Here is a 25,963-nt window from a genome sequence, read left to right on the forward strand (position 1 = left end):
CCTTCAATTTGTTAATATGGTTTATCACATTGATTGATTTATGTATATTGAAGACTCCTTGCATTCCTGGGATAAACCCCACTTGATCATGATGTATGATCCTTTTCATGTGCTGTTGGATTCTGTTTGCTTGTATTATGTTGAGGATTTTTGCATCCATGTTCATCAGTGATATTGGCCTGTAGTTTTCTTTCTTTGTGACATCCTTATCTGATTTTGGTATCAGGGTGATGGTGGCCTTGTTTAATGAGTTTGGGAGTGCTCCTCCCCCTGCTATATTTTGGAAGAGTTTGAGAAGGGTAGGTGTTAGCTCTTTACTAAATGTTTGATAGAATTCGCCTGTGAAGCCATCTGGTCCTGGGCTTTTGTTTGTTGGAAGATTTTTAATCACAGTCTCAATTTCAGTGCTTGTGATTAGTCTGTTTATATTTTCTATTTCTTCCTGGTTCAGTCTCAGATGGTTGTGCTTTTCTAAGAATTTGTTCACTTCTTCCAAGTTGTCCATTTTATTTGCATATAGTTGCTTGTAGTAATCTCTCATGATCCTTTGTATTTCTGCAGTGTCCATTGTTACTTCTCATTTTTCATTTCTTATTCTATTGATTTGAGCTTTCTCCCTTTTTTTCTTGATCAGTCTGGCTAATGGTTTATCAATTTTGCTTATATTTTCAAAGAACCAGCTTTTAGTTTTATTGATCTTTGCTATTGTTTCCTTAATTTCTTTTTCATTTATTTCTGAACTGATCTTTATGATTTCTTTCCTTTTGCTAACTTTGGGGTTTTTTTGCTCTTCTTTCTCTAATTGCTTTAGGTGTAAGGTGAGGTTGTTTATTTTAGATGTTTCTTGTTTCTAGAGGTAGGATTGTATTGCTATAAACTTCCCTCTTAGAACTGCTTTTGCTGATTCCTATAGGTTTTGGGTCATTGCGTTTTCATTGTCATTTGTTTCTAGGTATTTTTTGACTTGCTCTTTGATTTCTTCAGTGATCTGTTGGTTATTTAGTAGCATATTGTTTAGCCTCCATGTGTTTGTATTTTTCACAGATTTTTTCCTGTAATTGATATCTAGTCTCATAACATTGTGGTCAGAAAAGATACTTGACAAGGATTTCAATTTTCTTAAATTTGCTGAGGCTTGATTTGTGACCCAAGATATGATCTATCCTGGAGAATGTTCCATGAGCACTTGAGAAGAAAGTGCATTTTGTTGTTTTTGGACGGAATGTCCTATAAATATCAATTAAGTCCATCTTGTTTAATGTGTCATTTAAAGCTTGTGTTTCCTTATTTACTTTCATTTTGGATGATCTGTCAATTGGTGAAACGGGTGTTAAAGTCCCCTACTATGATTGTGTTAATGTTGATTTCCCCTTTTATGGCTGTTAGCATTTGCCTTTTGTATTGAGTTGCTCCTATGTTGGGTGCATAAATTTTTACAATTGTTATATCTTCTTCTTGGATTGATCCCTTGATCGTTACATAGTGTCCTTCTTTGTCTCTTGTAGTAGTCTTTATTTTAAAGTCTATTTTGTTTGATATGAGTATTGCTATTCCAGCTTTCTTTTGATTTCCATTTGTATGGAATATCTTTTTCCATCCCCTCACTTTCAGTCTGTCTGTGTTACTAGGTCTGAAGTGAGTCTCTCTTAGACAGCGTATATATGGTTCTTGTTTTTGGATCCATTCAGCCAGTCTGTGTCTTTTGGTTGGAGGATTTAATCCATTACATTTAAGGTCGTTGTCGATATTTATATTCCTATTACCATTTTCTTTATTGTTTTGGGTTTGTTATTGTAGGTCTTTTCCTTCTCTTGTGTTTCATGCCTACAGAAGTTCCTTTAGAATTTGTGGTAGAGCTGGTTTCGTGGTGCTGAATTCTGTTAGCTTTTGCTTGTCTGTAAAGGTTTTAATTTCTCTGTCGAATCTGATTGAGATCCTTGCTGAGTAGAGTAGATCTTGGCTGTAGGTTTTTCCCTTTCATCACTTTAAATATGTCCTGCCACTCCCTTCTGTCTTGCAGAGTTCTTCTGAAAGATCAGCTGTTAACCTAATGGGGATTCCCTTGTATGTTATTTGTTGCTTTTCCCTTGCTGCTTTTAATTTTTTTTCTTTGTATTTAATTTTTGATAATTTAGTTAATATGTGTATTGGCATGTTTATCCTAGGATTAGTCCTGTATGGGACTCTGTACTTCCTGGACTTGATTGACTATTTCTTTTCCCATATTAGGGAATTTTTCAACTATAATCTCGTCAAATATTCTCTCAGTCCCTTTCTTTTTCTCTTCTTACACTCCTATAATTCGAATATTGGTGCATTTAATGTTGTCCCAGAGGTCTCTGAGACTGTCCTCAGTTCTTTTCATTCTTTTTTCTTTATTCTGCTCTGCAGTATTTCTGTCCACTATTTTATCTTCCAAGTCATTTATCCATTTTTCTGCCTGAGTTATTCTCCTATTGGTTCCTTCTAGAGAATTTTTAATTTATTTATTGTGTTGATCATCATTGTTTGTTTGCTCTTTAGTTCTTCTAGGTCCTTGTTAAATGTTTCTTGTATTTTCTCCATTCTATTTCCAAGATTTTGGATCATCTTTACTATCATTACTCTGATTTCTTTTTCAGGTAGATTGCCTGTTTCCTCTTCATTTGTTTGGTCTGTTGGGTTTTTACCTTGCTCCTTCACCTGCTGTGTGTTTCTGTCTTCTCATTTTGCTTAACTCTCTGCGTTTGGGGTCTCCTTTTCGCAGGCTGCAGGTTTGTAGTTCCCGTTGTTTTTGGTGTCTGCCCCCAGTGGCTAAGGTTGGTTCAGTGGTTTGTGTAGGCTTCCTGGTGGAGGGGACTAGTGCCTGTGTTCTGGTGAATGAGGCTGGATCTTGTCTTTCTGGTGGGCAGGACCATATCCGGTGGTGTGTTTTGGGGTGTCTGTGACCTTATTATGATTTTAAGCAGTCTCTCTGCCAGTGGGTGGGGTTATGTTCCTGCCTTGCTAGTTGTTTGGCATAGGGAGTCCAGCACCGTAGCTTGCTGGTCCTTGAGTGAAGCTGGGTCTTAGCATTGAGATGGAGATCTCTGGGAGAGCTTTTGCCATTCGATATTACATGGAGCCGGGTGGTCTCTGGTCTACCAATGTCCTGAACTCTGCTCTCCCACCTCAGAGGCACAGCCCTGACACCCGGCCAGAGCACGAAGACCCAGTCAGCCACACGGCTGCTGGTCTTCGAGTCCCCCCGGAGAGGCCCACATTTCTTAATTATTGAATTCCCTGACATCTGAAAATGATATGGCTTCACAATCTGTATAACATAATATACATCTATTCATAGCATAACACAGCCTACAGAGATGTGAGATGAATATTCTCTTCTTAGTAGGTTATAATATGTGATTCTGGCTAGCAAATTTCATTTCTAGGCAAAGAGTTTCTAATAAAAATGTACCCATCTTCTATGTAAACATTTTTTATTTCTGTTGTCTATCTCTGGAACATTTCCTGTGGCCTCTTACTTCTTGGATAGTAGAGGGAGATCTTATCACATTATCATTTTTAATTACTATTTATAATTTACTTGTTTGTCTTCAATGAAAATAATTAGATGTGATGGAGAATTTATGTCTTTTATATTTTTGCTTAAATTATAGGGATATCCAGGTCCTCCTGGGGCTCCAGGAGCCATGGGTCCACTGGGATTACCTGTAAGTATAGAAAAGACTTCTCTTCCCAGTCAATGCAAAACACTCTAGAATATATCATGGTATCTTGAACCTCCTCACTTCTACTTGCTCTATTATTTACTGCTCACTTCTAATAGTATAGCTATGCAACCTAAAATAAAAAATATCTAAACTTTCTTTTGAATAACCACATATAAGAAAACAGAGTCAGTAATCAAGCTTAGACCTATTGGACAAACAAATCACAAGCACAATTTCCAACATGTTGTTCTTAGAAATTTCCACATATTCTCAAACTGATAAAATTCATGGAAAATATACCTTTATTCAAAAACTGAGTTTTGAAAAACTCCATTTGTGGTTACAGAAAGATAGTGAAGCCTTGTCTCTACAGAGAAAGTTTGCTTATTAAAATTTGAGAGTTATTGTGAACTTAAATGTGAAGAATATCAGCCTTTGTGATCCCCTAAGCAGAACTATTATCAGAAATGTTTTATGCTGTTTTGTGAAGCTTCTGTTTTGAAGATATGCCCAATCTTCCAGCATACTGATAGATGTGTCATTGACTTCTAAAATGAGGAAGACTGATCTAGGGAACAGTTGCCAATCTTTTTACTCATGTAAGATAAGAAATAGATTTGAGATCCTGTGAAAGTTCACTGTTTTTATCTACCTGTGTTATATAGATAAATAAATTTTGTCTTCTAAACACTGGAGAACATTGGGTATAAAAATAATTCATTGTACTCGACTTAGTAACAAATAACAACTTAACCTTCTTTTAAGGCTATTTTTTTGTGGCATGTAAATTTGGAAAATTTTGTGGCATTTTTCATGGTAACAGAAAAAAATCTATTTTTATGTGATGGGATTATCATAAGTATCTAGAGTAATGAGAAAGAAATCTTGCAGAAGTAGCCATTGCTTCTTTGATGGACCAGGCATATTAGACTGGTCAGACTGGCTAAGTGGGTGTCTCTCTTATGTGTTGTGTCTCCCACCACCGTATGTGCTCATCCTAAAAACTATGTGGTCAGTGAATATTAAATACTTCCCATTCTTTTTCAGGGTGTAAACACTTAGAAATTAAATTTCTCCAAATAGTAGACTATGTCAGAAGCAGAATATTGGGGGAGGGTAGTATGGTATTTGTTTAATAATTAAAGCATATTTTTAAAGGAGACTAATCAATTTTATTTTAAGAATTCCCAAGGAGAATTACATATCATAAGAAAGGTTGTAACTACTGTTCTCATAACATTCCTGTTAATTCTATAACTGATTTTTAAATTTTCAACATGTAGGGTCCTGTGGGGGCAAGAGGACCACCTGGGAGTCCAGGTCCTAAAGGACGAAGAGTAAGTTATCTAATCAAGGAAGTGCATTAACCTTTTAAAAAATGGTGTCATAAATAGTGATGCGTTCAGCAAAAATAGCTCTATATCTTCTAGATCATGCTTAGAGGTTGTTGGGTTTTTTCTTGTTTTCATTATATTAGATGACCTACCTACATTAATTTAAAGGTAATTCATAATCATTTGTATTTATAAAACCATACTTTTCCATTTTGTGTTTTAGAAATTTCACTTATTGACAAAGAATTCTTCTTTCTTATTACCAACTTCCAGTTTCATTCTTTGGGGGAATTGTGAACACAAAGATGTTTAAATTATTCTTCTACTCACAAGAGACTTCTATAGCAAGGGATAGTAACAGCATGACAGAATAAGAGTGATAAGAAGCAGAATAAGAATACACAGGATGACTAAGAGTTTATTCACTGTAAATAAGAGATAATATGTCATCATTGTCTAATAATTATGCATAAGAATTAAATTAAAACCATTCACTCTTTAAGTCTTTTAAACATTAAATCCTTTTTTTTTCTTTAAAGAAATAAGAACTACCATTTATTGCATGCCTGTCACGTGCCAGGCACTTTTACATATACCATCTAACCTAATACTCAAAACCACTCTAGGAAGGAGAGGCATTTATCTCAGATATCACAGTCGAGGAAAACGGGGCTCAGAGAGTTTAAGTATATGAACTGTAGACACGCAGGTCTATGGCACAACCAGGATTCAAACCTTAGTGTGTCTGATTCCAAACCGTATGCTTATTCAATACCCCTATTGAATTTTAGAGTATTTTTCCTTGATTAATTTGAATATGTGGGCTTTAAGAACTCTGTTTTCTCCCTTGGCTTTACCTTGACTTTTACAGCTAGTGAAGAAAATATTATAAAATTCTAAAAGCATGGCCTCCAAATAACAAAGTTTTTTTTTTTTTTTTTTTAAACTGCCGTTTTCCAGTTGGCAAATGGGAGAAAAAGGCTCAGTTTAAAGTAACAACTTTAGGAATTCACTGGCAGTCCAGTGGTTAGGATTTGGTGCTATCACTGCCGTGGCCCAGGTTCAATCCCTGGTCAGGGAACTAAGATCCTGCAAGCTGAGCAGCATGGCCAAAAGAAAGAAAAGAAAAGAAAAGAAAATAGGCAAAATAAATAAATAACGACTTTAATTTCATGTGCTGTGTTTTAGGTGAAGATTAAAGAAAGAGCAAATTTTTCTGTATTGTCATTTCTTTTCTGAAAAACAGTTTTCCTTTCTGGCTTATGGATTTACAGTCTATAAATAATCCTGATGGCCACATCTATTTTAGCCCAAATGAGATTTAAAATAATAAAATAAAAACTCATGGAAGATGATCTGTACTCTGTCATTTTAGTGGTCTGTACCCTGCCAGCATTCAGTACTTGGTTAGGTCAAATGTGTTTATTCAACTTTGTATTACTCATAGTGGGAAAGTTCAACGAGTTTTGTGAAAGATTTAAAAAAACAGAAATACTTACTTTGGTTAGCTAAGTAATTGAGGTCTTATTGATTATCCAGGCATAAGCCATGAACCTAAGCAAGATATGTTTCTGAACCACTTGTACTGTCTGATAAGTCATATGGAAAGTTCATATTCTCTGCAGTTTTCTAACCTCCCTGTGATCCTTGGGCAAATTATTACTCTTTTCTGATTTGACACTTTGTTTTCAATTCTCACCTCTTCAAGTGTCTATTTTCCTCTCATCCTCCAAATACGTTTTACTGATTTGTTCCCAAATGGCTTCTCATAATTATTTAAAGTTCACCAGTATTTTCTAAACAAGGTCTTTTTGTTTAGAAATAAGGGCTTTGTTTAATGCAAAAGTGCTTCCTTTATAGGAGAATATTTCAAATAATCAGTGAACATTGGGAATATCAAAAAGAACTAAAGACCAGAATATTTGGGAAAGAATATAGTATTATGAAGTTCCATTCTAATTATCACCTAATATCTTCTTCTCCCATCAATCCATTCTCCAATCTATTCTCCACTATAGATGTGATCATAATAAATATCCTTTCAAATATTTTTCACTCACAAAAAATGAGAATATATGTCCAGCCCACAGGGATAAATGAAAAAAGTATCTGGCTGGGAATTCCTGTGCCCCAGCCCTTCCTTGCTACCCCAAAGGCTGAGGGAGTCAGTATTTCCAGCACACCTGTAACACTTTATGACACACAACTGTGTCACAGTACATTGGAGGGGAAGCTAGGCACATTTGCACTAGGAGGCCACACAAAGAACTCTCATTATGAAACTAGTGCTTGTGTGCCCTTGCTGTTCTGCCTGTGATTTGTACTATTATCATAGGTGAACATGCAAACATCATGAATGGTAGGACCACAACCCAAGGAGTCTGCCTGGCCTTCTGCTTCTCTCCTATCCATCCATCTGCCATTCATTTATGTAACATTCACTGATATAATACCATCTGTCAAACACTCTTTTACTATCATGGAGGATTCAAGGTTAACTTTTGCTTAGATCTAAACCACATGGATTTTACGGTTTAATGACTTACAGTCCAGTGGCTTTTAAAGTATCATACAATATTGACAGAGAATAGCAAAAGCTCAGACAAGCAACAATACCTGCCATCTCAGGAAATAACCTAAGCAACTTAGTATTATGAAAATTTTTCTAACTAGTTTTATGAAGATTGTGTAATCCTGCCCCTTATGTAACTGAAAAAAATAAGAGGATTGGCTGAAAATATTCATGTAGTTTGAGATTGTTTGATGAGAGCTACCCACATGTCACTTTAGAGAGCCTTCTCAGACCCTGATCTAAAGTGGGGCCCCCCACCTTGGACTCCTTCTAGTCCCTTAACCTCCTTTATTTTTCTTCATTACACTTGACTACCTATAGTCATTTTATATTTTAATTTTATATATCTATTTGCTTGATTATAAATTCAGGGATTTGTCTCTTCTCCCTACTGTATCCTCTGGGCCTAAAACAATACCTGTAGCCAACTTTTAACTTTTCCAAAAGAGGATAAAGAAAAGATTAGATTTTTTTTTTTAAACTTAACCAGAATACATTCTTCAAGAGCTTTATAGGTAGAGATTTTAAGGCAGGTATTAGAAAAAATAACTTTATACCCAATTAGGTACCTATTATAATATTGCTTGTATAATTTTCTTATAGCTTGTCCTGAAGCTTGTTATGTCTCAGGAGTCAAAGAATAACTCCAGGGATAACTTCTACAGCCAGCATCAAAGTGAAGCTTGCAGATATTGATGAAGCTAAGCTTTTAGCTAATTAACCAACCCTTAACTGAAGCACAGAGAAAACCAAACTTTCCTAGAGTTCTGCCAGCCTTAACCTCTTTAACTAGCAACCTCAGGCTTTATAGCCTTTAATTAAATATAATTGTTGTACTTAGACATTTTTTTTTAACTTAATGTGGTTACCTTAGTCATCACAGTGGGAGCAGAAACTTCTCTTTCGTTTTTCCCTGTCTAGTCCTGGTTTAGTAAATGAAATAATAAATGTGAAAGTACTTTTAAGTAAAAATATTTTTTAATGGAAAACATTAAAAAATGAGTGATTATCACTAAAGTATTTCTTAATTTTGGAGGGAGTTCCTTTCACCTATAATACCAATCAGCATTTTACTCGTGTTTAATATTCATTTTGTAAACTTCTTCTAAACTTCACGTCCTCTATTTCAGCCTGAATTCACTTGATAACAGGATTACATCTATTTATTTTTTAACATTTGAAAAAGTATTATAAACTTAATAAAGCATAGTTATTCAAAGTCTTTAGACATTATGTGAATCAGGTGACTCACTTATATTGATATCTGCAGGCTTCAGTTGCTTCATCTTACAAAGCAGGGTTCAGACTAGTTCAGCCTTGACAGTGGGTGATCTATGTGCTGAGGCAGAAACTGGCAGTTAATTATGAGACTTTCTTCCTGAGCTCAATGCAGCCTTTTCTGCATATATATCTAGGCAACCACTTAATCTTATTTTTATCTAAGAAATGAGACTTTGTTCAATCATTTTTGGACCAAACAATTTTTAAAAATTCTTTTTAACTTATTACTCTATGTTTGGGGGCCTTTTGAAGCTTTATCCTTATGGCTGCTAACTTTTAAACCTAGACAGAATGACTTCTAACTCTAGCATTAGACTTGGAGGATTTACCATTGTGGTTGGTTGTCTAGAGTCAAAATTGTTACCTTCTCCCCACTCCCCCACCCTTCTACCCTAAACAAACTTACACTTCCAATTTGTTTTTATATTAATGCTGTCATAATTCCACTGGTTACTTACTAACAAAATATCCAAGAAAGAACTTTCATGTTGCAAAGGAGTTAAGTGCCTAGTTACCAGTGGATACATTTCTAGATCTTACTTGTTTTCTGTGGTATTTTAGAATGCTAACCACTGACTCCTTTTCATATTTTCTCAGCCACGTTCTGTTATTACTCCAAAAAAAATTGGAAAGTGTTTTCTTACAGGGCAGAAAAAAGAAAATAAGCACAGAAGGTGCTGGAGAAAGAGAATCAATACAGGCTACTGATAAGATGAAGGTGATTATTGGAGCAAGGTCCTGAGGGATCTTTGCACTTAAAACTTCAGAGTCATCCTTTAAACATTGTTCTTTTTTTCCATCTTCAGTTACTTCATTGTCAAACATTCCAAGGAAGCCCCCACCTCAGGACCTTTGCAGTTGCTATTTCTCCTGCCAGAATGATCTTCCCCAAGTTATTTGCTTAGCCTGCAGTCTCAGCTCCTTCAGATCTACCCACATGTCACTTTAGAGAGCCTTCTCAGACCCTGATCTAAAGGGGCCCCCCACCTTGGACTCCTTCTAGTCCCTTAACCTCCTTTATTTTTCTTCATTACACTTGACTACCTATAGTCATTTTATATTTTAATTTTATATATCTATTTGCTTGATTATAAATTCAGGGATTTGTCTCTTCTCCCTGCTGTATCCTCTGGGCCTAAAACAACACCTGGCTTATAGTTGGCACTCAGTAAATGTTTGTTGAATGAACAACAACACACTTTGAAAGTCACTTATCTATTAAGTCCATACTCCTCAATTTGACATTCAATGTCCTGTACATTAATACTTTAACTTAGTTTTGCAGTCTTTTATGGGAAAATAGGATCAAAAAGTAAACTGGGGACAAATCATGGAGTACCTTAAATATAGACAGAAATTGTAGGGCTAGAGCTATGGCTTTAGCTTTAGTATGCCCAGTGGAGCTATAAATCCTCATGGAGTGTGAGTCTTCTCTCCAATCCTGTGGATGTGTCCAAGAGGATCAGGGCTTCACTTACCCTAAGGGCACCCAGGAAGAGAGTCCTGTTTACAGTAAGCAGTTTTTTTCTTTTTTTTTTTTTTGTGGGGGGGGGTCTGGAGATTTTTATTTCAGAAGGATTTTATTTACAAAATCAATTTCTTTAATAGATACAAAGTTATGCAAATAATCTCTTTGTCCTTGACCTGTTTTGAGATTTTGCTTTTGAAGAATGGGTCAGTTTACTCCGAAGGAGTAGAATTTATGTGTGAAGAGTTGTTTCTATCAATAGTAGTCCCTTATTTTCCCTTTAATGTCTCAGCGGCCTGTAGTGATATCTTCTCCTTCATTTCTTTTTTTTTTTAAATTTATTTATTCAAATTTATTTATTTTTGGCTTCATTGGGTCTTCATTGCTGCACGCGGGCTTTCTCTAGTTGCACGGAGCAGGGGCTACTCTTCGTTGCGGTGCGTGGACTTCTCATTGCGGTGGCTTCTCGTTGCGGAGCACGGGCTCTAGGTGCGCGGGCTTCAGTAGTTGTGGCTCGCGGGCTCAGTAGCTGTGGTTTGCGGGCTCTAGAGCGCAGCCTGAGTAGTTTTGGTGCACAGGCTTAGTTGCTCTGCGGCATGTGGGATCTTCCCGGAAGTAAGCAGCTTTTTAATAGTATAAAGCTAAACTAAGCTGGCCTCAGATGGGATACAATAGAAGATATTGAAGCCTACGGGACTTCTTCAAATCAGCATGTTGTATTGGGAGATTTGTATCACTGTTTTGTATAGAAATCTTCAGCGCCTCCTCATTGCTTATCGATTCAAATATAAACTCAAGTCCTTCACGTTTTAAATCCCAGTCTTTTCACAATTATTTATTCGTATAGAAATACTAAAAAATACTCCATGTAATCACCAGCTCAGCTAAACAAACTAGTTTTTTCATTCTTAAGTATCTTTTTTCCTGCTTCTTTACCCTTTTCTCATACTATGCCTCCATCTAGAATTTCTTTTAGAGCATGATTTCTGACTGTCAAAATAATATCATCATTCCCTTTACAAACATGTGAAAGCTCTCTCCCTCCTTTGATCCCTTTAGCCCTTAACACACAATATCTCTGCCTATTTTATAGTTATTTATATAATTTACCTTATCTCATAATGTGGATTCCCATAACACTTAATGCAGTGCCTTTTTCACAGTATATGTTCAGTTAATGGTTGTAGAATTAAATTAATTCCCTCGCAAAGGACTTTAAGATCTTCCAAGGACAGTTATAATTAGGCAAGGAACATATACTGTCCTCTTTCATTAGAGAATGACTTTTGCAACTAATGCTTCTTCATAACTAATTACTGAATTAATATTGATAGCAACATAGCTGAGAAGTTTTAAATTTACAAGAACATTCTCAGCAACATTTTCTATTCCTTTTCTGTGCCCCTTGCCATCTTTCAGCTGTCAAGCAGGTGCATAGTGGGGAACAGTGCAGTCAGCATTCTGTTTCTAATAAAGTGATGAGAAGAGTTCCATTTCAAAAATATAAAACTTAGGAAGACTGTTTGGACAAACAAACCAGCCACTTTAAAGTTAATTTAGAGTTATTTTTAGAATAAATCCTGGATTTCTGCAGAGTAAAGGATAAGGTAAACAAAATACTCAAGTAACAAACCTATGCTATAGCTACCTCAACAACTGAATCAGCTGTTTTTGTGGTCATCTGATTTACTATTTGGCATTAAATCTTGAAAACACTGGCCTGATTCTCCCATGCAAATGGGTTCATCCATATACTCAGCTGTAGTCTTTACTGTGTTCATGGCACAGAAACAAGCAAAAGGAGTTTTTCAACTAAAAAAGAGTCCAGTGTCTCCATTTGTAAGGATGCATAACAGTAAAAAAAGAAACATTTAAAATTAACAACAAGATATTTTTTCCATCTCTAGGGACCAAGAGGACCAGATGGTCTCTTAGGAGAACAAGGTATACAAGGTGCCAAGGTAATCACTTATTTTCTCATTTCATACACAGTTAAATATTTTTGAGCCCATATGTCCTACCTGTCTAAACACTGATGTATTTCCTTATAAAAGTATGGTTCTAAATTTTTTCTTAGTCTAAGTATGAAACATACATAAAGTTTTTACTACACACACAGAAATGTATTCTTTTTATTATTGAACTATGTATTTGATGTCTTATTTTTTGGTATGTGAGTGTATGTTAGTGTGTATAAGACCATAATTCACATTCTGATTAACTCACCTGGTATTGATTCTTGTTAGGGTGAAAAAGGAGATCAAGGAAAAAGAGGGCCTTATGGTCTTATTGTAAGTAGTAAAATATTTCACATTAAAGATGAACATATAATATCTTCCATTTTTCTTGGTGTGTGATTCATATTTGGGGAGGGAGTTGCTTGACCCAGGCATTTTCTTTCTTATGTAGGGTAAGACTGGAAACCCTGGAGAGAGAGGAGTTCAAGGGAAACAAGTAAGTAATTAAAAATTGCCAAGCTATAAGCAAATTTTATCCACTTTATTCTCTGATACAACTCTTGTTTAGTAATCAGTATTTTAGACTAAGAGAATACAAGTTCTTTTCCTCCTTCAGTCCTTGGGTCAGTCTTTTATTGAGGCAAATTGCTTACTCAATCTGGGCCTTTTTTGTACCTATCTATAAACCGGTGGTGATAACTGATACTTTTACTTCACCTCTGCTATCATAGTTTTTCTGTAAAATCCATTTCAAGATAAAGTGGTATGATGTCATGTAAATATAACAGAATATTAATAAAGCTAACATAAGAAACTTCTTTGAGGCTTCTTGCCTAGTTTCATTTTAACTCACCTTGAGTGTTGTTTGCACCCTTGGAGTGTGGAGCTATGTGTGTCATCATGTTTTCCCATGGCACTGCTCTAAGAGTTTTTAATACTATATAATGCTAAATATTTTCCTACCATCAAAAATCTCAGAATTATACAATTTCTTCTCTGGAACACAAGTTCTGTGGTTATCATCACTAACTGAGGGGGAGTAAAGTTTACTTTTTAAGAAAGAAAAATATATATACACACACACATATATATTACACATATATACATATATAATTTTGAGCACATGAGCTTAAATGTATGGGTTTTTAATTCCATTTGTAATCATAATTTTTAATGACATTTTGATTTGTCATATATATATGTATAATTTAAAGTTATTAAATTGGATCATAATTTAAATATACTGCAACTGAAGAGTCAGAAAAGGAGAGGACAAAAATGTTTTAGCTGCTGTAATAATTATCACTAATGTCACTGCATTTACTTGTTCCTCTATGAAATCTGCTGCCCCCTGCCGGTTGTTTCCCGTAATAGCATTATATTTACCAATGGTCAAATCTAAAGTAGCAGAGACTTAAAAGAGAAAAATGACTGTATCCAGGGAAGGAACTTGTGTGTGACATTATATTATTAATTGAAGTCATCGCCAAAGAACATTCCTTGAGTATTAATATTCATCATCTAAGTTTCTATTATATCAGTGTAAATGGTGTTTCTGGAGATTCTTTCCACTTTGCTACACTGTATACAAAACCAATATGTTGTAGTTGAGTGGAGAAATTTGGAATTTATCAGGTCCATTCCTCTTACTTTAGAAAAATGAGGCCAAGAGAAATAAAATTACTTACTCATTCTGTACATTGTTGACATTCCTTAGAGTTTTACCTTCATTTTCAGCCTATCAGATATGCATGGATAAATGTAAAATTTGATATTTGATTTTCTCAATCAAATAAAAGTTACTAGAACCATTTTGTAACAGTAGCTTATGGCAAACAAGTTTCATAGACTACCGGAAGAGTAAAGTTACCTTAGTGAGGGACAGTAAATCATGAGTTAATACTAGTTGTTGAGGTTTACTTAACTTTATACCTACATTGTCTCCTCGGTCTTGATTGAACTGAAAGAGACTTTTGAGATCTGAGGGAAGCTTGGATCAATTAATCCAAAAAATCCAGATGCTCCAAAGATTTATTTGATCCTGCATGGTAATCTCAGCGTCTCTCATCATTTATGCACTGTCAACAAGCAGGCAGTGCTGTATAATAGAAAGATACACTGGAGATCAGATTGACCTTTGTTCTAGTGCACGCTCCTAATAGCTGTATAGTCTTGGTTAGATTGGTTAGCTCTCTGGATCATATTTTCTTCATCTGTAACATAAAGATACATCTCTAAATTGTCATAATTCTAAAGCTAGGTATTACAAGGAAATTGGTAACACATATAGTACTCTGCTAGTCCAGATAAACAGGAGAAGTATATTTGTCTGTGGGCCAACATTGTTTCCTATACTTGCCTTCCATCCACACATATATCTGACTCAAAGGGCGAATCAAGAAGAAAGGATATGATTCATTGTGTTATTAAGGTGATAAAGCCTGAGTAACTTTTTAGTTTTCTAAATCTTATAAAAACTATAACAGCTCATACATTACTGATTTTTATCTAGATATTCTTTCAGTTGATTAGTTAAGGGTATTAAATTCTCCAGCTATGATTTTGTATTTGTCCGTGTCTCTCTTTAATTCTGTCAGAGTTTGCTTTATGTATTTTGAAACTATTTTTAGAGTATTCACATTATGATTACTATGTCTTCCCAATCAGCTGAGCCTTTTATCATTACAAAATGTTCCTCTATATCTCTGGTAATACTTTTTATCCCTGGTAATACTGTTTGTTTTGAAATCTACTTTATTTGATATGTAAGTCTCTCTAGCTGTTTGCATGGCATATCTTTTTCATTCATTTATTTTCAAACCATCTGTGCCTTGATGTTTAAAGTGAATGTCTTAAAGTTAGATCTTGCCTTTTTATTCATTCCCAAAACCTCTGCCTTTTAATTCGTGTTTGCTCCATTTCCACTTAATGTAGTTATTGATGTGGTTGGATTTAGGTCTACCATTTTTATGGCTGTTTCTCCTCTGTCGTGGCGGCAGTGGTGGTGTGCAGTGCCTTCTTTAGGCACTGAATGATTTTGAGAACTCCACTCTAATTTAACTATTCGCTTTCTAGCTCTGCTTCTCATTATTACTTTTAAGTGGTTATTCTAGGTCGGGAGTCAGTAAACTTTCTCTGTAGAGTGCCACAAAATATTTCAGGCTTTGTGGGCTGTATGGTCTCTGTCACAACTACTCAGCTCTAGTGTCATCATAGTGTGAAAGCAACCATAAATGGTATATAAAGCAATGAGCATGACTATTCAAAAAAATTTACAGAATCAGGTGATGGTCCAAATTGGGCCCTCAGACTGTAGTTTGCCAACCCGTGGTTTAGGGATCACATTGTAACTTTCCACTGTCTACTTAGAGTTAATACAGTAATACTTAACACAGTTGTAAGAAACTTGCAGCCATAGAGGCCTGTTTACTAGCATCCTGTCTTATATGCTCTATTTGTTTTATATCTATATAAGTTATAAACCCCATTTTGCAAAGTTAAAATTCTACTTTAATATAAATAAAACATAAATTAGAGATATTTAGGAGGAAAGTAGTGATTTTTTAAATTATCCATGCATTTACTATTTCTGGTGTTCTTCATTCCTTTCTACAGATGCACATTTCTAAGTGGTATACTTCCCTGCAGCCTATAGAACTTCCTTTAGATTTCTTATAGTCAAGTTCTTCTAGTGATGGATTCTTTTAGTTTTTCTTTATTTCACCTTTATTCTTGAAGGATATTTTCACTGGTTATAGAATTCTGGGTCAACAGAGTTTTTTGTTTGTTTGTTTCCATTCAGCATTGTAAAGATGACATGCCATTTATTTTTGGCCTGCATTATTTCTGATGAGAAGTCCACACTTATCTTGATCATTATTCCTCTGCATATAATGTATCATTTTTCTCTGGCTGCTTTCAACATTCTCTCTTTATCTTTGGCTTTCAGTAGTTTGACTATGATGTGTCTAGATGGATTTTCTTCACATTTATCCAGCTTAATGTTTGCTGAGTTTCTTGCATGTATAAATTTGCCTTCACTAAATTTGGAAAGTTTTCTTTTTTTTAGGATTTTTTTTCTACACCATTTTCTCTCTCCTTTCCTTCTTGTATTCTAATTAAATATATGTTAGTCATTTTGATTACCTTAGATCCCTGGGGCCCTGTTCATTCCTATTTCAATCTTTCTTTTTCCTGTTTGTTTGTTTGTTTTTTCCAATTGGGCAACGAGAATCTATCTTCTCTAACTTGTTAAGCCTTTCAATAAAATTTTATTTATGATATTGTATTTTTAAGTTTTATTTGGATATTTAATTTTCAGCTCTATAATTGTCATTGTTTCTTTTTACAAATGCTCTTTCTCTTCTGGGATTTCCTATTTGTTTATTCATCATGAGTACATTTTTATTTACATTACTGAGCATATTTATACTAACTATTTTAAAATCGTTGTGTGATACATAATAACATCTTTGTAATCTTGAGTTTGGTCTCCATTAATTTCCTTTTCTTATAAATATGGGAAATTTTCCCTGTCTGATAATTTTGAATTGTATCTTGAACATTTTAGCAACTCTAAAGTCTGTTATATTTCTTTGAAGAGTACTGTTTTGTTTTTAACTTGGCAGGCAGTTAACTTGACTGGTAAAACTCCAAGTTTTCTCTCCTCTGTGGTAGGTGGCTGCTGAAATCTCTATTAACTTCTTTTAGCCTTGTCTGAGCTACTTGGAGTCTACCATACCAATACAAACCTTAAATGTCAGCAAGAGCTATAAGCAGAGTTTATATTTGCAATAAGAGGCTCCTCTTTGGCTCTTTCTTTCACCACTTTTCACCATCTATGGTCACTTCAAATTCTGCCCTAGGGTCCTCCATGCCAATAAGACTGAAGGTTTCTATCCTACTTTATCTTAATCATCTTGTATGGCTTCTCGTCTGGCTAAAATCCATATAAAAATATCAGAAACTCACCTAGTGTCATTCCTTCTTTCAAGTGTAGACCCTACTACTCTAGTTCCTGACTATTTTTGGTCTTTCTCCAGTGCTTTCATATCTTTCCTTTCTAATATTTTGTCTTGGGTTTATAGTTATCTCTATATAGATTAGTTTGATAGGAGCAACTTGGCCAATATTGGAAGTGGAAACACTTAGCGTTTCTTCTTTAAATATAGTTTTCTCTGTAGTAACTCAGAATACTTGAGAAGCATTTATTTCATAATCTTTACAATACAAAAAGTATACAGAATTAACTCTATTCTTTCCCGTTCTTCAGACAATGAAGCAGAATGCACACATTTTCATGATCCTACAGTGAAAGTGTGGCAATAGAAATAACATTTATATACTCCCTTGCTTATTCTCATAAAATGTCTTGATGATGCTCGAAACATGTTTATTTAAAATGGAAAGGCATTGAATGCTTGATTTCTCATGGAATTCAGTAAAAAGCAGTTTAGTGTAGTGGAAGACCATGGCATTGGAGTCAGACACATTCGAGGTCAGATTCTGGTTCTGTCACTTATAGCTGTTTTGACTTTGTACAAATTATTTAACCTCTCTGAGCCTCAGTTTCCCTATCATTAAAATGAGAAACCTTTTATAGTTATGACAAATGATGCTCATTATGTGCTCAGCACAGGCTCTCAATAAATAGCAACCACCATAGTCATTATCCTCCTGGTCATCATTGTCATAATTGCTGAGATGCATCACAGAGCAAGGAGTTGTACTACAAATAATGTATTTCAGTAGCACCTGAAAAGCCTTAAAGGGAATTTTTATTTTGTGCCAGCTTTTGCTTTTCTTCTTCATCTCCAATAAAAATAATTAGAATCCATTTAGGTCATTTCATAGCTTTGCCTAACAGCATTTATGCACCATTAACAGTATTACAAGTACATATTAAGCTTAATATTGTGTACAAATACACTTTACAAAGCAAACTGGGCAGACATTATTTAAGGTTCTGAACTCTTGCTGTATGTGCAATTGGTATACCAGGCACAGAGGGATCCCTTATATTGATCCCTTAATTTAGGAGTCTGGAGTACATGAGTAGCAGATGATTTTCATGATTGAAACATGGTCTTACTCCAATAGGAGTCCATGAGATTTTGCATATCTCCCTTTATCTAACCAGACAATCATATGTAACTAAACATAGCACTGATAATCATAACTTAGAATATTCTTTGTTCCTAGAAATATTGAATGTCTTTACTTCTAATGTAATATCATAATTTTTTAAATTTCAATTTTAAGATAAAATGGTAATTGTGATCTGCCGTATAATTGCGAAACTTCCCAAGGTCAGTAATGTAGAAGAGTAGAAGAAGCAAATTGCAAATAAACAAGGGCAGTATTTTATACATCATTAGTAGTCATCAGTGTCTGGCACACAGTACATGCTCAGTTAATCTTTAAATGGAAGGATCAAAGAGGACCTGGAATTTAATTTAGAGTTTTACATACCATTTTAGAATATACCCCCATATCTAAGACTAAATTTTATGGTACCATAGGTGACATGATGTAAAAATGGAGGAAAATAAAGAACATTGGAGAGGTCCAATTTGATCATTTCTGGTCATCTAGGTTCTGAGAGCTTTGTGCCTTCCCAGGTTATAAGGGCATAAGTCATACTTATTAATACATCACAAGTATATTATTTTTGAAAAAAACTTTTTATACTGATATTAAAAGTATAAAAGAATCCGAATCTAAAATAATTCTGGATGACAAATATTTGTCACTGTATAGGAGTGGAGATTAAATATAAAGAATACAGGTAGATATAAAGAACCCTTACAACTCAACAATAAAATGATAAACAACACAATGAAAAAATGAGCAAAAGGACTTGAGTAAGCATTCCTCTAAAGAAGATATACAAACGGCCAATAAATATATGAATATATGCTCAGTATCACTAGTTATTAGGGAAATACAAACCGAAACTATATTGAGATACCACTTCCCATCCAGAATGACTATTATTAAACACACACACACACACCTATATATACAGAAAAAATAACCAGTGTTGGCAAGGATGTGGAGAAATGGGAATACTTGTGCTATGCTGGTGGGAATGTAAAATGGTGGAGCTGCTATAGAAAACAGTATGCCTAGCTCCTCTAACAGTTAAACATAGAATTATGTATAATCCATCAATTCCACTTCTTCGTATATACCCCAAAGAATGGAAAGCAGGGATAAAAACAGATACTTGTACACCAACGTTTATAGGAGCATTAGTCACAGTATCCAAAGGGTAGAAAACCCCAAGTGTTCATTGATGATGAATGGATAAACAAAATGTGGTATATGCATACAAGGGAATATTATTCAACCTTGAAAAGGAAGGAAGTCTTGACACATGTTACAAATGGATGAATCTTGAAGACATCATGAAATAAGCCAGACACAGAAGAACAAATATTGTATGATTCCACTTATATAAGGTACTTAAAGTAGTCAAATTCATAGAGACAGAAAGTAGAGTCATGTGTTGCCAGGGGAAGAGGGTAGGGGATAGGGAGTTATTTAATAGGTACAGAGTTTCACTTTGGGAACATAAAAAGTTCTGAAAATAGGTGGTGGTGATGGTAGCACAACAATGTGAATATACTTAATGCCACAGTACTGTAAATTTACACATACTATACACTTAAAAATTGCTAAAGCGGTGAATTTTATGTTAGGCATATTTTGCCACAAAAGAAAAAACAAATAGAGGTAGACAGAAAAATTAGATAGGAGGATCTTGAGGGAAAGCTGAGGTAGGGAAACTGACTAAAACATTTTCAAGCATCACTTTTTCTTCAAGTTTTGCCTTTGTTTATTCAGGGTTTACAAGGACCCCCTGGGAGCACAGGAGACAGGGGATTTGCAGGAGAACCAGTAAGTTTATCTTCATGTGTTTTTAATTGTGGTTTTTTTTTTTTGTATAATGTATTTTACCTGTCTGTTATTATTGCCCTGTTGTACTGTGGCTGGTATGTTTTGGAAATCAGCATGTGTCATGGGCACCTAATTATAAGAATGAATATTTTGCTGTGAATATAATTTTTAGTGCCTTCCTGGTTTCATAAAGTCAAATTTGGTCCTGTTTGCCTGGAACTGTTAAAACTTCGCATATTTCTATTTTCAGCAAAGATAATTATTAAATCTCAGAATTTTTTTTCTGAATGGCTTGCTGTTCATATAATAATTATTACACTGCCCACCCACACACAAAATCACATTTATGAGGGCAACTCTATAACAAAAGACCATATAGAGAAGCCAGACTCTAACTGTAATGGGCCAAAATGTGGAAACTTGACAGAAATGCTGTTAGGCCAATAATTCAAAAAGAGTCGCGTCTTTCTCCCTCACTGGGGAAACCAGCGGTGGCGGCACGTTTGGAGGCTGAGCAGCTGAGCTGCGAGCCTGTCACTGGGAGGTCGGACAGACTGACTGCAGAGCCGACAGATGGACGGACAGCGGGGCAGCCAGACGGCTCGAGTCACCTCAAGTTTGCCATGAGCTGGGGCACAGATCTTTGGCCGTGTGGATGAAAGGCTCTTGGTGCTGCAGCCAGGAGTCAGTGCTGTGCCTCTGAGGTGGGAGAGCCAACTTCAGGACACTGGACCACAAGAGACCTCCCAGCTCCACATAATATCAAACGGCAAGAATCTCCCAGAGATCTCTATCTCAACAGCAGCACCCAGCTTCACTCAGCGTCCAGCAAGCTACAGTGCTGGACACATATGGCAAACAACTAGCAAGACAGGAACACAACCACACCCATTGGCAGAGAGGCTGCCTCAAGTCATAATAAGTCCACAGACACCCCAAAACACACCACCAGATGTGGACCTGCCCACCAGAAAGACAAGATCCAGCCTCATCCACCAGAACACAGGCACTAGTCCTCTCCACCAGGAAGCCTACACAACCCACTGAACCAACTTTGGCCACTGGGGACAGACACCAAAACCAACGGGAACTATGAACCTGCAGCCTGCAAAAAGGAGACCCCAAACACAGTAAGATAAGCAAAAGCAGAAGACAGAAAAATACACAGCAGATGAAGGAGCAAGATAAAAACCCACCAGACCTAACAAATGAAGAGGAAATAAGAAGTCTACCTGAAAAAGAATTCAGAATAATGATAGTAAAGATGATCCAAAATCTTGGAAACAGAATAGACAAAATGCAAGAAACATTTAACAAGGACCTAGAAGAACTAAAGATGAAACAAGCAACAATGAACAACACAATAAATGAAATTAAAAATGCTCTAGATGGGATCAATAGCAGAATAACTGAGGCAGAAGAACGGATAAGTGACCTGGAAGATAAATTAGTGGAAATAACTACTGCAGAGCAGAATGAAGAGAAAAGAAGGAAAGGAACTGAGGACAGTCTCAGAGACCTCTGGGACAACATTAAATGCACCAACATTCTAATTATAGGGGTTCCAGAAGAAGAAGAGAAAAAGAAAGGGACTGAGAAAATATTTGAAGAGATTATAGTTGAAAACTTCCCTAATATGGGAAACAAAATAGTTAATCAAGTCCAGGAAGCACAGAGAGTCCCATACAGGATAAATCCAAGGAGAAACACGCCAAGACACATATTAATCAAACTGTCAAAAATTAAATACAAAAAAAAAATATTAAAAGCAGCAAGGGAAAAACAACAAATAACACACAAGGGAATCCCCATAAGGTTAACAGCTGATCTTTCAGCAGAAATTCTGCAAGACAGAAGGGACTGGCAGGACATATTTAAAGTGATGAAGGAGAGAAGCCTACAACCAAGATGACTCTACCCAGCAAGGATCTCATTCAGATTTGATGGAGAAATTAAAACCTTTACAGACAAGCAAAAGCTGAGAGAGTTCAGCCCCACCAAACCAGCTTTACAACAAATGCTATACGAACTTCTCTAGGCAAGAAACACAAGAGAAGGAAAAGACCTACAATAAGAAACCCAAAACAATTAAGAAAATGGGAATAGGAACATACATATCGATAATTACCTTAAATGTAAATGGACTAAATGCTCCCACCAAAAGACACAGACTGGCTGAATGGATACAAAAACAAGACCCATATACCTGCTGTCTACAGGAGACCCACTTCAGACCTAGAGACACATACAGACTGAAAGTAAGGGGATGGAAAAAGATATTCCATGAAAATGGAAACCAAAAGAAAGCTGGAGTAGCAATACTCATATCAGACAAAATAGACTTTAAAATAAAGACTATTAGAAGAGACCAAGAAGGACACTACATAATGATCAAGTGATCGATCCAAGAAGAAGATATAACAATTGTAAATATTTATGCACCCAACATAGGAGCACCTCATACATAAGGCAAATGCTAACAGCCATAAAAGGGGAAATCGACAGTAACACATTCATAGTAGGGGACTTTAACACCCCACTTTCACCAATGGACAGATCATCCAAAATGAAAATAAATAAGGAAACACAAGCTTTAAATGATACATTAAACAAGATGGACGTAATTGATATTTATAGGACATTCCATCCAAAAGCAACAGAATAAACATTTTTCTCAAGTGCTCATGGAACATTCTCCAGGATACATCATATCTTGGGTCACAAGTCAAGCCTTGGTAAATTTAAGAAAATTGAAATCGTATCAAGTATCTTTTCTGACCACAACGCTATGAGACTAGATATCAATTATAGGAAAAGATCTGTAAAAAATACAAACACATGGAGGCTAAACAATACACTACTTAATAACGAAGTGATCACTGAAGAAATCAAAGAGGAAATTAAAAAAATACCTAGAAACAAATGACAATGGAGACACGACGACCCAAAACCTATGGGATGCAGCAAAAGCAGTTCTAAGAGAGAAGTTTATAGCAATACAGTCCTAACTTAAGAAACAGGAAACATCTCGAATAAACAATCTAACCTTGAACCTAAAGCAATTAGAGAAAGAAGAACAAAGAAACCCCAAAGTTAGCAGAAGGAAAGAAATCATAAAGATCAGATCAGAAATAAATGAAAAAGAAATGAAGGAAACGATAGCAAAGATCAATAAAACTAAAAGCTGGTTCTTTGAGAAGATAAACAAAATTGATAAACCACTGGCCAGACTCATCAAGAAAAAAAGGGAGAAGACTCAAATCAACAGAATTAGAAATGAAAAAGGAGAAGTAACAACTGACACTGCAGAAATACAAAAGATCATGAGAGATTACTACAAGCAACTCTATACCAATAAAATGGACAACCTGGAAGAAATGGACAAATTCTTAGAAATGCACAACCTGCCAAGACTGAAACAGAAAGAAACAGAAAATATGAACCAAAATATGAGACCAATCACAAGCACTGAAATTCAAACTGTGATTAAAAATCTTCCAAAAAACAAAAGCCCAGGACCATATGGCTTCACAGGCGAATTCTATCAAACATTTAGAGAAGAGCTAACACATACCCTTCACAATTTCTTCCAAAATATAGCAGAGGGAGGAACACTCCCAAACTCATTCTACGAAACCATCATCACCCTGATACCAAAACCAGACAAGGATGTCACAAAGAAAGAAAACTACAGGCCAATATCACTGCTGAACATAGATGCAAAAATCCTCAACAAAATACTAGCAAACAGAATCCAAAAACACATTAAAAGGATCATACACCATGATCAAGTGGGGTTTATCCCAGGAATGCAAGGATTCTTCAGTATATGCAAATCAATCAACGTGATACACCGTATTAACAAATTGAAGGAGAAAAACCATATGATCATTTCAATAGATGCAGAGAAAGCTTTCGACAAAATTCAACACCCATTTATGATAAAAATGCTGCAGAAAGTAGGCATAGAGGGAACTTTCCTCAACATAATAAAGGCCATGTATGACAAACCCACAGCCAACATCATCCTCAATGGTGAAAAATTGAAATCATTTCCACTAAGATCAGGAACAAGACAAAGTTGCCCACTCTCACCACTCTTATTCAACATAATTTTGGAAGTTTTAGCCACAGCAATCAGAGAAGAAAAGGAAATAAAAGGAATCCAAATCGGAAAAGAAGAAGTAAAACTGTCACTGTTTGCAGATGACATGATACTCTACATAGAGAATCCTAAAGATGCTACCAGAAAACTACTAGAGCTAATCAATGAATTTGGTAAAGTTGCAGGATATAAAATTAATGCACAGAAATCTCTGGCATTCCTATACTGTAATGATGAAAAATCTGAAAGTGAAATCAGGAAAACATTCCCATTTACCATTGCAACAAAAAGAATAAAATATCTAGGAATAAACCTACCTAAGGAGACAAAAGACCTGTATGCAGAAAATTATAAGACACTGATGAAAGAAATTAGAGATGATTGAAATAGATGGATAGATATACCATGTTCTTGGATTGGAAGAATCAACATTGTGAAAATGACTCTACTACCCAAAGCAATCTACAGATTCAATGCAATCCCTATCAAACTACCACTGGCATTTTTCACAGAACTAGAACAAAAAATTTCACAATTTGTATGGAAACACAAAAGACCCCGAATAGCCAAAGCAATCTTGAGAACAAAAAACAGAGCTGGAGGAATCAGGCTGCCTGACTTCAGACTATACTACAAAGCTACAGTAATTAAAACAGTATGGTACTGGCACAAAAACAGAAAGATAGATCAATGGAACAGGATAGAAAACCCAGAGATAAACCCATGCACATATGGTCACCTTACCTTTGATAAAGGAGGCAGGAATGTACAGTGGAGAAAGGACAGCCTCTTCAATAAGTGGTGCTGGAAAAACTGGACAGGTACATGTAAAAGTATGAGATTAGATCACTCCCTAACACCATACACAAAAATAAGCTCAAAATGGATTAAAGACCTAAATGTAAGGCCAGAAACTGTCAAACTCTTAGATGAAAATATAGGCAGAACACTCTGTGACATAAATCGCAGCAAGACCGTTTTTGACCCACCTCCTAGAGAAATGGAAATAAAAACAAAAGTAAACAAATGGGACCTAATGAAACTTAAAATCTTTTGCAAAGCAAAGGAAACCATAAACAAGACCAAACGACAACCCTCAGAATGGGAGAAAATATTTGCAAACGAAGCAACTGACAAAGGATTAATCTCCACAATTTATAAGCAGCTCATGCAGCTCAATAACAAAAAAACAAACAACCCAATCCAAAAATGGGCAGAAGACCTAAATAGACATTTCTCCAAAGAAGATATACAGATTGCCAACAAACACATGAAAGAATGCTCAACATCATTAATCATTAGGGAAATGCAAATCAAAACTACAATGAAATATCATCTCACACCGGTCAGAATGGCCATCATCAAAAAATCTAGAAACAATAAATGCTGGAGAGGGTGTGGAGAAAACGGAACACTCTTGCACTGCTAGTTGGAATGTGAATTGGTACAGCCACTATGGAGAGCAGTATGGAGGTTCCTTAAAAAACTAAAAATAGAACTATGATATGACCCAGCAATCCCCCTACTGGGCATATACCCTGAGAAAACCATAATTCAAAAAGACTCATGTAGGGGCTTCCCTGGTGGCACAGTGGTTGAGAGTCCGCCTGCCGATGCAGGGGACACGGGTTCGTGCCCCAGTCCGGGAAGA

General features: G+C 35.7%; 1 protein-coding gene across 7 annotated transcripts in view; it reads left to right on the forward strand.

Annotated features, from left to right (window-relative positions):
* Positions 1-25,963, forward strand: part of COL24A1 (collagen type XXIV alpha 1 chain) — a 425,611-nt gene that overhangs the window by 264,013 nt on the left and 135,635 nt on the right. For all 7 annotated transcript variants that reach the window (XM_029227745.1, XM_029227744.1, XM_029227743.1 and 4 more), the window contains 6 exons: positions 3,639-3,692; positions 4,976-5,029; positions 12,255-12,308; positions 12,594-12,638; positions 12,757-12,801; positions 20,154-20,207. In XM_029227745.1, the coding sequence (XP_029083578.1) occupies positions 3,639-3,692; positions 4,976-5,029; positions 12,255-12,308; positions 12,594-12,638; positions 12,757-12,801; positions 20,154-20,207 (306 nt within the window). The remainder of the gene's footprint in view (positions 1-3,638; positions 3,693-4,975; positions 5,030-12,254; positions 12,309-12,593; positions 12,639-12,756; positions 12,802-20,153; positions 20,208-25,963) is intronic.

Source organism: Monodon monoceros, unplaced genomic scaffold, assembly GCF_005190385.1.
Source record: "Monodon monoceros isolate NGI ecotype Baffin Bay Population unplaced genomic scaffold, NGI_Narwhal_1 Super_Scaffold_18, whole genome shotgun sequence".
Lineage (NCBI taxonomy): Eukaryota > Metazoa > Chordata > Mammalia > Artiodactyla > Monodontidae > Monodon > Monodon monoceros.